The 12,830-nt window shown below is 57.5% G+C and overlaps 1 protein-coding gene across 2 annotated transcripts; it reads left to right on the top strand.

Annotated features, from left to right (window-relative positions):
- The first annotated feature begins 1,760 nt into the window (after positions 1 to 1,760).
- Positions 1,761 to 10,862, top strand: LOC102908425 (protein GPR108). Of its 2 annotated transcripts, none has more exons than XM_076558907.1 (17): positions 1,761 to 2,049; positions 2,668 to 2,784; positions 4,208 to 4,258; positions 4,452 to 4,534; positions 5,425 to 5,549; positions 5,641 to 5,834; positions 5,927 to 6,031; positions 7,143 to 7,276; positions 7,401 to 7,476; positions 7,803 to 7,876; positions 7,969 to 8,086; positions 8,480 to 8,610; positions 9,098 to 9,141; positions 9,400 to 9,449; positions 9,555 to 9,638; positions 9,731 to 9,855; positions 10,381 to 10,862. In XM_076558907.1, exons 1-17 carry the CDS (start codon positions 1,924 to 1,926, stop codon positions 10,451 to 10,453), a joined length of 1,710 nt encoding a protein of 569 aa, XP_076415022.1. In that variant the 5' UTR covers positions 1,761 to 1,923; the 3' UTR covers positions 10,454 to 10,862. The 2 variants fall into 2 exon arrangements, with proteins under 2 accessions (XP_076415022.1, XP_076415023.1); XM_076558908.1 differs by having other exon boundaries at positions 1,875 to 2,049; positions 7,407 to 7,476.
- Positions 10,863 to 12,830: the final 1,968 nt, after the last annotated feature.

Below are 12,830 nucleotides of genomic sequence, written 5' to 3'. Positions count from 1 at the left end.
CCCACTCGCCCAGGCCGCCACGCCCCTTTGCACTTTGCCACGCCCCTGCCCCGCCGAGTCCCCAGCGGGGTGCCCTAAGGGCGGAGCCCAATGAGGAGGAGCTCAACTGATGCTCCACCCTCTCGTAAAGGGCCATGGTCCTCCAAGAACGCCCAGATTTATTTTCCAACCTGTACCCCCATATTACTCTCCCCTGCCATCCCACACTATTCATCCTTTCCCTTTAACTTCGCATTTAAAAAAAAAAATATCAAAACCCCAAACCCAAGGAGTCTCTCCCACTTCTCCACTCCATGGCAGGGAAAGCCTGCGGTCGGTCACTAGGCTCTTGCGGGGACCAACTAGGCTCCAGAAATCTCCATTTCGTCCCACTAATGGTCTGGTTCCCTCCGGCCACAGAGCAGATGGGATGATTTCGATCCAGCCCAGGACGCACCTCCAGCCAAGGCCAGGTCCATTAGCGAGCGCACCCCCACCGCATCCTGACTTCCCTTCCTCCCCGCCAGAGCCTCCTCTGGGAAACTGAGGACAGGCTGCCCTTGGGGCCCCAGGTCTGGACTACAACACACACACACACACACACACACACACACACACACACACACACACACACACCAGGTCGCGCTTGCACCTGACTGCCCATTTCCCAGCCTCCTTCACTGAGGCCCAATCAGTACTACGCACGAGATTCCCATGTAGTGTTTTACACACACACACACACACACACACACACACACACACACACACACACACACACACACCTTAGACTCTGGGACCCTGAGGCTCAGAAGTTCGGGTCCTCCTAATCATAAAAGTCCTCTCACACCTCGTAAATTCCCTTGAGACTCCCAGATGAAAAGGGAGAGGCCCGGGCCGTAGGTGCTTTCTCGGCTACCGCAGAAACGCCAAAATATCTTTCTGGTGCTTTAGCTGGAAGTGAAAGGGGCAGCCCGGACTTTTGAGGAAAGATGCCCTGGAGACCCCGCCAGAACCGAGGCTCCCGTGAGCCTTGGCCCCACCTGCTGGCGGCTTCAGGGCTAAGCTCCCAGATGCAAAGCCGAGCGGGGCAGTGGGGGAGGAGGTGGAGGAGGAGTCAGAGGCCGGATGGGAATCAGGTATCCGACCCGGGTGGGAAGCTTAGCGCCAGGGTCAGCAGTCTAGTTAAGAGCTGAAGACTACGACAGGGGTCCAGAAGCGGGGACTCTTCCAGATCTGGGGGCTCGGTAGACGATGAGGACGCGGTGTGTAAGATGGAGTTGAGGTGCCTAGGATCGGAATGAAATGAGCCGAGATCAGGGTTTCAGTTTGAATTTAGGGCCCAGCTGGTGCTAAGGGTTAAGCCTGGGCGGGGTCTGCAGGTGGGGACCTCCAGTGGCACTCAGCCTGGGATCAGAGGTCAGCATAGGGTCAAGAATTTTAGGCTTCTCGGCGGCCCAGGGAAGTTGGAACAGGGCAAGCCTCAACAGATGCTTATGTTTACCAAAAGCTCTACTTCTGGCCGGGAACCACGGCCCGGGCTGGGGGCGGGGGAGAGAGGAAGTGCGTCCCTGGGCATACTGGGAAATGTAGTTTATGCGTGCCTTGTTGCGCGGATCTGCTTCCTCTGCATTCTGGGTAATGTAGTCTTGGACCGTTAAGAGTGGAAGAAGACAGTCGGCTTTAAGGAACGGATATGGGTTCCTAGATCATTGGTGAGTCGTCCTGTTCATCAAACTGTATCCGGGACGATTTGACTAGGGATTGGAGAGCATGAAAGTGGGGCTGAAAAGACTTAGCACGCCCATTTGGAAGGTCTTCTGTCCATCAAAAGCATCTCAGTTGATAATTGGGTGACTCGGCTACGTCGTGCGACGATTGGCTGAGATGTAGGCGGGCCTTATCAGGCGTCAGAGGCGGTGTCGTGGGGCAGTCGCAGCCCCAGAGATGGCAGTGAGCGAGAGGAGGGGGCTCGGCGGCGGGAGCCCCGCGCAGTGCGGATGGGGATGCTTGTCGCTGCTGGTGCTGATGCTGGGCGGCTGCTCAGGCCGCATTCACCGGCTGGCGCTCACAGTGAGCCCCGCGGGCTTTGCCTCGCCGTCCCCTCCCCATAGCTCCTTCCGATTGAGCGGCCGCACCTCCCACTGCAGGCCGCGAGTGGTCCCGTCCCGGTCCCCCCTCACCCGGTGCTCGCAATGGGTTGGCCTGGCTTAGGGGGCGGGGCTCCATCTCCCGCGACCCCTGACTCCTGGCCCTTTAAATTCCCGGGGCCCCTTGGTAACAACCATAGGACATCCTGGGAGGAGGGGGTACCTGGTAGGATCTTCCTGGAATTCACTTCGATGGCGCGGGGTGGGGGTGGGGGACTACTTTGAAAATTCAGCCCAGATAGAATCGAAAAGTTGTCTGTGGAGTCGGAGCTGGTCACACCGGCATGTGTAGAACACTCTTCGGGTAGTGCGCATCGATATGGGGCCTTCCATGGGGGTGCCAGGGTTTCACCACCTGGACACTCAGTCCCTGCCTGGGACTGAAGCAGGGAAATGCCACTACCGCCACCACAACCCTGCCACCCAGGAAGGCTTTCTCACATGCTTGTGCCCTAAATAAAAATGTCCAGAGGCTCTCGGGGAAGTGGGCTGGACTGGGGGAAAGCGCCCTTGCCACCACTGTCTGTCTTGTTTCCTGCAGGGGGAGAAGCGAGCTGACATCCAACTGAACAGCTTCGGATTCTACACCAATGGGTCCCTGGAAGTGGAGCTGAGCCTGCTGCGCCTTGGCCTCCAAGAGACAGAAGAGAAGCCAAGGGTGAGGAGGCTCACGGGAGGGCTCTGTGCACAGGTTCTGGGATTCCATCCTAGATCTGTCCCTTACCCGTGTGATCTATGGCAAGCCCCATAGCCTTCTTGAGCCTCAGTTTCTCCACCTGTCACCTGGGAATGAATACAGCGTCTCCTGCAGTTGGATGTTTGGGGTTCAGATCAAGTCACCTCACCATCCCTGCCGGCTGAGGCAGGAGGATCAAGTTACCCAGCCCCAGACTGGGAGATCCCCACAGGTGTTCTAGCTGGGCCACCCCACCCCACCTCAGGCCCTTTGGAGTTTAACATGTTATACATGTACATAATATATTTTGATCATACCCCTCCACTTCTCCCCCTAACTCCTCCAAGATGCATCCTCACCTTCCCAAACTCCTCCCAATGTCATGTCTTCTGTGTTCTTAAGACATGGTCTCACTATGTAGCCCCAGCTGGCCCGGAACTATGTAGACCAGGCTGGCCACAGACTCAGAGATCTGCCGGCCTTGGCTGTGCCACTGTGCCCAGACCTTTTTTTTTTTTTATTATTATCTGGGGCCATCCCCTTAAAGGAAACTGGCTCTCCCTCCCCCAGCATCCATCAGCTCTTCAAGCACCCCTCTTCCCTCCATGCTGAAATGCTGACTGCTGGCTTGATCCTGTGCAGACAAGCGCAGCTGCTGTGAGTTTATAAGCAGCAGTCTACTGCATCCAGAAGGCGGTGTTTCTCTCTGGTCCTCCCCAGCCTCTGGCTTTTACACTTTTCTCTCTCCCACCTTCAGCGATGTACTCTTGGTAGAAGACGTGTGATATACATGCCCAGTTAAACTGGCTTTCTTTTTTTTTGGAGGGGTGGAATTTGAGACAGGATCTCAACTATGTAGCTCTGACTGTCCTAGAACTCACTGTGTAGACCAGGCTGGCCTCAAACTCACAGAGGTCCACCTGCCAAGCTCTGGGACTAAAGGGGTGCCCAGGCAGCCTCGTTTTGACAGTTTGTTTTGAGACAGGGTCTCATGTAGTCTAGGTTCACCTAAAATTCAAGCCCCTCCTGCCTCAGTCTTCATAGCCCATGAAACGGCATGCACCACCCTGCTCATTAACATTGTAGGTGGGTTAAACCAATCGGACTAAACAAGTCTGTTCAGAGGAAGTGTTCTGTATGAGCATTGGGAGTCAGGGGTGGGACAGGTCACTGAACATCTAGCACATGATGGGTGTTCAGTACGTGAGATGAGCCGCGAGTGGTGGTACATGCTGAGACGGTAGGATTGACATGAGTCCAACCCCGACCTGGGCAGCTAGGTGAGTGCCCTACCAGCCAGGGCTGCCTGCGAGTCCCTGTCTTGAAGCAGAACAGAGCTAGGTTGCATCCCTTCTGCTACCGAGGGTGCTTTGGAAGCCCCTCACTGTTTTCTCTTTTCCATCAGGTGGGGTTCAGCTTGAGTCGGGTTCGATCTGGCAGCATTCACTCCTACTCGGTGAGTGGAGCGCATCAGAGGGGGTGAGAGAGCGGATATGGTGTACAGGGCTTGTCTTCTTCGGGTAAAGCCTACAGCCCTGGGTTCTTTTCCAGAGATGGGGCAGGGAGAGGCCCGGGTGAATGGATAGCACATGGAACGAGGCTAGATCCACGGGCAGCTGTAACCCAGGTCCTTTCTGTCCACTCCCCAGAGCCGGAACTCCCACGGATGCCCTCTGGAGAGAAACAGCAGCAACTTCCTGGTCCTTTTCCTCATTGATATCAAAGACCTGCAGTGAGTGGGGACAGGGGACCCCCAAAGATCCACAGCCCTAGGGAGAAAGCCAGTCACTTTTGCTCCATGGTACATCGTGTGTTTGTGTGTGTATGTGTATATGTGCACCGCATGCTCCTGGAAATTGAACCTACTGCCTTACAAATTGTAGGCAAGTGCTATAACCCTGACCACGCCCCTGGGCCCTCACTGGGGGTTTGTGGGCGGGGCTCTACCCTGACCACGCCCCCAGCCCCTACTGGGGGATTCTAGGCAGGGCTCCACCCTGACCACGCCCCCCTCCCCTCACTGGGGGATTCCAGGTGGGGCTCCACCCCTGAGCCATGACCCCAGCCTTATTTGTACCTTTTATTTATTTTTATTTTTTTTATTTAATTATTTATTTAAACTATTTAATTAATTAATTATTTTGCTTTTTCGAGACAAGGTTTCTCTGTGTAGCCTTTCCTGGAACTCTGTAGGCCAGGCATGCCAGGCAATGGTGGCGCACGCCTTTAATCCTAGCACTCGGGAGGCAGAGCCAGGCAGATCTCTGTGTACCTTTTATTTTAAGACAGGGATTCAGTAAGTTTTACCAGTTTGAGCCTTGAACTCACTCTGTAATCCAGGCTGACACTGAACTTGCAATCCTCCTGCCTCTGCCTCCCAAGTACCTTGGATCACAGGCCTTTTGTCCTCAGACCAGGCCATGTCGTCTTCTGATTTGGTGGCCCTTCCCAGTAGACAACCATAAGCATGGGAGCTACCTTGACAGGTGGTAGCCAGAGGCTAAGATCTGGTGACCAGTGGCTCAGGGAGATTCTCCAGCCCTTTAGGGAGGGCATCCACACACATTGTATACCTGACCACAGACTTCACCCTCCCCTTTTCCTATCCCTCCCTCACCCAAGGGTCCAAGTCCGAAAATATGGGGAGCAGAGGAAGTTGTTCATCTCCCCTGGCCTCCTCCCTGATGCCCCGGCCCCATCAGGCATCCCGAAGCCAGAGCCGGCAGGCACCCCTAAGGAGAACAGTGGTAAGTCCAGGAGGCTGGGCAGAGCTGCCCTGGACATACCCCAATTTTCTACCCATCTGTCTTTTAACAGTCACTCACCCATCTCCTACAGAGACCTCTGCCGTCAAGGAGGATCAGGCAAAGCCCGGAGCACCCCCAGTCTCAGGAGAGAAAACTATCCCGGGGGTACACGGACACTCGACAGAGGGCCAGCCACAGAGGCAGCTGCCCACGCGGGACCCCGGCAGGAAGGAGGAGGACCTGGTGTTGGGACTGGGCCACCTCAACGACTCATATAACTTCAGTGTGAGTGCCTGCTTTGCCCAGATGTCCCCGCCTCCCCCAAACCCTGACGCAGTGGGGAACCCTACTGAGACCCCCCTACCTCTTGTGACTAGTTCCACGTGGTGATCGGCTCCAGGGCAGAGGAAGGCCAGTACAGCCTCAACTTCCACAACTGCCACAACTCCATTCCCGGCCATGAGCAGCCGTTCGACCTCACTGTGAGTGTCCAGGGACAGGCACACCCACCCCGCTGAAGGGCTCTGTCTTCGTCCTGTGGTTGTCTTTGTCTTTTTATCACACTTTATTTATTGGGGGGAGGAGATCTGCCTCCCGAGTGCTGGGATTAAAGGCGTGGGCCACCACCACCCGGCGCTCACCTTGTTTTTTGAGACAGGGTCTCTGACTGGCTTGGAGCTCACAGATTCAGGCAGGCTGGCTGGCTAGCGAGCCACAGGGACCCACCTGTCTCCACTTCCATGCTGGGCCTTCAAGCAAAGGCTGCCATCCCAGGCTTTCTTGATGTGGGTTCTGGGGATCTGAACTCGGCTCTTCATGACAGCGCTGCCTCCCCAGCCGAGTCCTGAGCATCCTGTAGACTCGTTTGACATTTGTTTTTAATGTGAGTGTGTGCAGTGTGTGTGTGCAGCACACGCGGAGGTCAAAGGGCAAGTGACAGGCGTCAGTTCTCTCCTCGCGTGTGTTCCGAGGATGGCCACCTGAAGCCGTCCTTGGCCTCCACTCGTATAAACAGAATCACACAGTATGCCCTAAGTCAGTGGTGCCCAACCTGAGGTCTCGACCCCTTTGGGGGCTGCACACCAGGTGACCTGTGTATCAGATATTTGCATTACAGTTCATAACCATAGCAAATCTACAGTGATGAAGTCACCGCAAGATAGTTCTGTGGGGGTAGGGGGGGTCACCACAACAGTACAGCTCAGAGCCGTATCAAAGGGTCGCAGCATCAGGAAGGCTGAGAACCGCTGGCCAAAATGAGCCGGTCACAATGTGGGGACGTTGTATTGGATGCTATGAGTTGCTTTTCTCCTGGGTGGCCCCTAACCAGCACCACGTAGCACCTCTGTATCCCTGGTTTTCTGGAAATGTGGCGGGCCCTATGCACTTTGTACGAAGACTGGGTCGTCCCTGGGTGTTGGTTCTGCTGTGGTCCTGGTGCCAGTCCTCTGTGGCTTATATGGCTGTGTACCCATTTGAGAGACAGGACCAACTGAGGCTCTAGCTAGGAAGTAGAAGAGCTAGAGACTGGAACTCTCTGAAACCCAGAGCTAGAGCTGTGGGAGCAAGGCCAGCTGCCTCCCCCCTTTACAGGTGATGATCCGAGAGAAGAATCCAGAAGGCTTCCTGTCAGCAGCAGAAATCCCCCTCTTCAAGCTCTACCTGACCATGTCTGCCTGCTTCCTGGCTGCAGGCATCTTCTGGGTGTCCATCCTCTGCAAGAATACGTAAATCCCCTCCCCATGCTCCCCACGCTCCCGGCCCTCCCCTCGCCCCCTCCCCACCTCTCCTCTGAGGGCCTCACATCCTGATCTCAAAGGTGCTCTCTCCACCCTGTTCTCCCTCCGGCAGCTACAGCGTCTTTAAGATCCACTGGCTCATGGCAGCCCTGGCGTTCACCAAGAGCGTCTCCCTGCTTTTCCACAGCGTGAGCACCCAGGGCCCGGTGGCGACACAAGGGTGGGATGGTGAGACGGGACATCTGTCCACCTGTGCGCCTTGTCCATCTCATCTCTCTTCACACTCAGCCCGGCTCCCACCACCTACCCTCCAGGACCATGCCTTGGTCCAGCGCTGAGTGTCCGCCACATTGTCTAACCATCCCCCCACCCGTCATTGTGGAGGGGGTCTGTGGTGACTGTTTTCATTTCCCTCCCCAATCACCCGCTCATCCGTCCCAATTCTCTGTTCCTCAACTGTCCCCGGCCATCCGTCCTTCTCTCTGACTGCCCGTCCGTCCGTCTGCCTCTCCAGATCAACTACTACTTCATCAACAGCCAAGGCCACCCCATCGAAGGCCTCGCCGTCATGCACTATATCACACACCTGTGAGTCCCCGGCACACAGGTGGGGGAGGTGGGCAGGAGGGGCTGGGCCCCCCACCGCGTCGTCAGACCTCCCCCCCCCGCCCCCCCCCCAGGTTGAAAGGTGCCCTTCTCTTCATCACCATCGCCCTGATCGGCTCGGGCTGGGCCTTTGTGAAGTACATGCTGTCAGACAAGGAGAAGAAGATTTTTGGAATTGTGATCCCCCTGCAGGTGTGTGTGTGTGGGGGCGGTCCATGGGGGTCTAGGAAGGTGCAGGGAGGGGGGCTGCAGAGACAGCGGAGACATAGGGAGATTCAGAGAGGAGAGCTGGGGTGCGATAGAGGAGGGATGCTGGGATGAGACACAGGGAGACTAGGGTGGGGTGGGGGTAGAGGAGGGATGCTGGGGTTGGGTAGGAGATAGAGGGGCGAGGCTGGGATGAGACACAGCGTGAGATACGGGGTGGGATACAGGAAGGGACGTCCAGGTGGGGAATGGAGGGGTGCTCGGTGAGGTACAGAGGGGAAAGTCCATGGTGGTAGGGGATTTGGAAGTGGTTCATTTTCAGTGGACAGGGATAAAAGGATGGGAATAAAATCAGGTGGCAGCCTACCATCCACACAGGTCCTGGCTAATGTGGCATACATTGTCATCGAGTCCCGCGAGGAGGGTGCCAGCGACTATGGGCTCTGGAAGGAGATCTTGTTCCTGGTGGATCTCATCTGCTGTGGTGCCATTCTCTTCCCAGTCGTGTGGTGAGAACCCGGCCCTGCCCCTCAGCCCCTCCGAGGCCCTGCACCCTTCCCCCTGGCTGAGCCCTGCTCCCAGCCCCTCCGAGGCCCTGCACCCTTCCCCCTGGCTGAGCCCTGCTCCCAGCCCCTCCGAGGCCCTGCACCCTTCCCCCCGGCTGAGCCCTGCTCCCAGCCCCTCCGAGGCCCTGCACCCTTCCCCCTGGCTGAGCCCTGCTCCCAGCCCCTCCGAGGCCCTGCACCCTTCCCCCCGGCTGAGCCCTGCTCCCAGCCCCTCCGAGGCCCTGCACCCTTCCCCCTGGCTGAGCCCTGCTCCCAGCCCCTCCGAGGCTCTGCACTCCCCTTCCCCGGCTGAGCCCTGCCCCTCAGCCCCTCCGAGGCCCTGTACCTGCTCCCCCCCCCCCCCCCCCCCGACTGAGCCCTGCCCCACAGAAGACTCCTGTGCACTGGGTTGGGGTCATGATCATTTCCCACATCCCTCCACCTGCTGCAGGTCCATCCGGCATCTGCAGGACGCATCTGGCACTGATGGGAAAGGTGAGGACCCCTCCTCTGGTTTCTTCCTGCCCTGCTTTCTCTCTGACACCAGGTGCCAGGGCCCTGTGTCTGCCCGGCTCTGGTTTTGTCTCCCTCGTCTGTCCCCTCCGTCACCTCTCCCCCTTACCAGTTGCTCTTGCTGCGGTTCATCCTGCTGCCCTGGAACTTTCCCCCCAGGCCCTGTCCCCTTCTCTGTTGCCCTCCCCTCCTGCCACTTTCAGTGACCCCACCCCACCCCCATTCTGTGCCCACCCACAGTGGCGGTGAACCTGGCCAAGCTGAAGTTGTTCCGGCATTACTACGTCATGGTAGGAGTCCTGCCCTCCCCCAGGCCCGAGTCCCTCCCTGCTGCCCTCTGTCCCTGACCCCCGAGCCTCACTCGTCCTCTGTCCCTATGCCCCGTGTGCCCCCAGGTCATCTGCTACATCTACTTCACGCGCATCATCGCCATCCTGCTGCGTGTGGCCGTGCCCTTCCAGTGGCAGTGGTTGTACCAGGTGAGTGGAGCCCAGCAGGGTCCCTAGGAGGGGTTGGGTCAGGAGTGTGAGTGGCCAGGGAGCGCCCCCTGAGCCCACGCTCCGGCCCCCAGCTCTTGGTGGAGAGTTCCACGCTGGCCTTCTTCGTGCTCACCGGCTACAAGTTCCAGCCAGCTGGGGACAACCCTTACCTGCAGCTACCGCAGGAGGATGAGGAAGATGTGCAGATGGAGCAAGTGTGAGCAAACTGGGGGGGTTGGGGCCAGACCAAAGTTAGGGGCTATGCTGGGGCAACAGGGCAGGATGGGATAAGGCCTTAGGCTGCTTCTGAGGGTGTGCCTAGGTGGGATTGTGGGTGTGGGGGGCCAAAAAAGGACTAAAGGTGGGGTGGGCGTAGCCTCGGAGTGGGGCAGAACTGGCTCTGGGGTGGGCTGAGGAGGAGGAGGGACGGGATCCAGGTGGTCCCCTGGGATCAGATTGGTGTGAGCAGCTTGGAGGGCTGGCAGGTCTGACGTCACTCCAGGGGCGGGATTAGAACAAGGAAAGGATGGGCTGTGACATCCGGGCATGGGGGCCTCAGGCAAGCTGGGCCAGGACCAGGCCACTCTGGAGTGGTGGGAGCCAGGCTGCCTTGACTGCAGGGTTGAGGCTGCCATATTGACTGCTGGGCTGGGTCTGGGGACGGAGGGGTGGATGGGAGCGGGCCGGGCCTGCTGTCCTTCAGCTGCTGCTGGACCCCGCTTCTGCCATGTGCCTCTCTCAGGATGACGGACTCTGGGTTTCGGGAAGGCCTGTCCAAAGTCAACAAGACAGCCAGTGGCCGGGAGCTGTCGTGACTTCCCTGCATCCAGCCAGCCACCCTCGGTCCTCCTGCACCCCGCACACCTACACTCACCTCCAGGGTGCAGGGAGCCCAGAGGCCCACGCCGACAAGGCACCCAGGACGCGGGTCCCCAAGGAGCCTTTCAGAAATAGGCGCTCTTCTCGCAGCACTGCAGGCCTGTCCTCACCAGGGGACACCTCGGCCCCGTTCAGAACAATAAGGACCAACCTTTCCTTTCACTTCTTGAGTTTCTTGATATTGAGGGGTTTGAGTGCCTAAGGCAAGCTGCATTTATGATCTAGAACCCTGAGTTCTCAGTCCACGTGGTGGCACATGTCTGTCATCCTGTTGCTCTGGAGATCCTCATGAAGCTCTGGGCTGACCAGTAAACAAAAATAAAGAGAAAGCAGAATTCACAGTGAGGAGAGGACGCTCTGCCGATGCTGTGCTGGGCCCTGGGTTGGCTGCTAGGGACAGTGTGACCAAAGTCCCACCCCCGGGCCCCCATCCCAACCTTCAGGGGTCTTTCAAGCCACCAGACCCAGGATGAGGGCCACACAGGGACTGACCCAGCCACAGAAGTCCGGAAGGTAAAGGAGAGATGAGAATGAACCGGTGTCCCCTGAAGACAGGCCCGAGTGTGCGACCAGGCTGGGGATGTGAAGCGCTGCCTGTGCCTGTGCCGGACCGAATGCGGAGCCCGGAGCCTCCCCGAGATACCCCTGTGCTTGTCATCCTAGCGCCAGGGAGGTGGGGAGGGGCAGATCCCTGGGCCCCGCTGCCCAGCCAGCCTAGCCTACTTCTTGCAGCCCAGGCCCTTGAGACACCCTGTTTCAGAACTAGGGTAGGCGGCACCCAAGCAGCAGCAGCGAGGCTGACCTGTAGCTGTCCCTCCTGAGGACACAGTGCGGGGAGAGTGGTTAATGACTACCTTAGGCCACAGAGGACACTCATACCAAGGCATGGCGCTGCAAGCCTCTAACTCCAACATTCAAGAAACTGTGGCAGGAGAGTTACTATGATTAGAGGCTAGCCTGGGCAAAGAGTGAGATCCTGTTCATGTAGAAATGGATAGACATGGCCATAAGGGTCCAGCAACAGCCTTGGCCTGGCCTCTTGGGGACCCCCTTAGAGTTAACTCTCCTCTCGGTCCTCCCCTGAGGATGCCCAGGAGTGTCTTATAGAGCACAGAGACACCATGGCAGTGGGGGAGGTGGGGTAAGGAGAGGGAGGGGTGAGGGGCCAGATTAAGATTTCCACAGTAAGGAAGTGAGGCCAGCTGCAGCCCAGATGAACAAATAGCCCAGCCAGCGGAAGCATGGGAGGGTGTGAAATCAGGAGGTGGAAGGCAGTGTCAGGACTGGCCGGGGCAGCAGCAGACAGTCCTAAAAACAGACTGAGGCTTTGTGCCAGGGCCCACGAGAGCCATGCAAGAATCAAGAGGAAGGTCAGGGCCCCGTGTGGCTGTACACAAGGAAGTAGGCACAGAGATAAACTCCCACTCCAAAGATGGGCACACCCGGATCCTCCCCAGATGTGAATATGTCCCTCACAGCAGAAGGGAAGATCTGAAGGATGAAACCAATGTGAGGGCACCCTGGTGGAGCCGGCATCCTGACAGGGTTCACAAGGAAGAGAGCTGGGTCTGGTGGTGCACACCTTTAAACCCAGGAGGCAGAGGCAGGCTCTGAGTTCCAGGCCACCTGATCTACATAGAGTTCCAGGACAGCCAGGGCTACACAAAGAAACCCTCTCTCCAAATAAACAGAAAAAAAATCTGGACTGGAGAGGTGGCTCAGTGGTTAAGAGCACTGGCTGCTCTTGCAGAGGACCGGGGCTTAACTTTCAGCATCCATGTGGCAGCTCAAGACTATAACTCCATTTCCAGGAGTTCTAACCCCCTCACAGACACACACAGCCAAAACACCGAAGCACTTGAAGAAAGAAAAAAAGGTTAGAGGTGAGCTTGAGCAGAGGGCAGGAACCGCATAGTGTTCACACCTGTCCTCGTAGAAAGTGGTTTGTATAGTGAGAATGTCTCAAAAAAGAAAAGGAAAAAAAAAAAAAAAACAGGAGAAGGAAGAAAATGGAGGGGATGGGTGTCGGGCACCTACCTGAGTGTTCTGTCTGCAAGGTGCATTTCTCTGTCTCTGGAGACCAGGCTCAGACTTAGTACCTACAGGGGTGAGGAGGTGGGGGTGCTGCCCTGTGGCTGAACTCTGACCCTATCCTCCCCTCTTGTGTCACCTGGGGTGCTGCAGGCACCCCACAGCGCTCAGGGAGGAAGCCCTGGATGGTGCAGGGGTCAAGGTCCCTGAGAGTTAATGAGTTACTGGGTAGGAAGAGAGGTGACCCAGCCTGGACAGGAGTTCCAGGAAAGCGATGCAGTG

Source organism: Peromyscus maniculatus, chromosome 22, assembly GCF_049852395.1.
Source record: "Peromyscus maniculatus bairdii isolate BWxNUB_F1_BW_parent chromosome 22, HU_Pman_BW_mat_3.1, whole genome shotgun sequence".
NCBI lineage: Eukaryota > Metazoa > Chordata > Mammalia > Rodentia > Cricetidae > Peromyscus > Peromyscus maniculatus.
Note: the sequence above shows the minus strand (reverse complement) of the source record. Positions and strands in the feature narration are given on the sequence as shown.

Excerpts from the sequence above, each read along its gene's own strand:
- LOC102908425 (XM_076558907.1), top strand. The coding sequence starts at position 1,924 with ATGGCAGTGAGCGAGAGGAGGGGGCTCGGCGGCGGGAGCCCCGCGCAG. Across the intron at positions 7,277-7,400 it reads TCCATCCTCTGCAAGAATAC|CTACAGCGTCTTTAAGATCC; the intron begins GTAAATCCCCTC and ends TCCCTCCGGCAG. Across the intron at positions 8,611-9,097 it reads ATTCTCTTCCCAGTCGTGTG|GTCCATCCGGCATCTGCAGG; the intron begins GTGAGAACCCGG and ends CACCTGCTGCAG.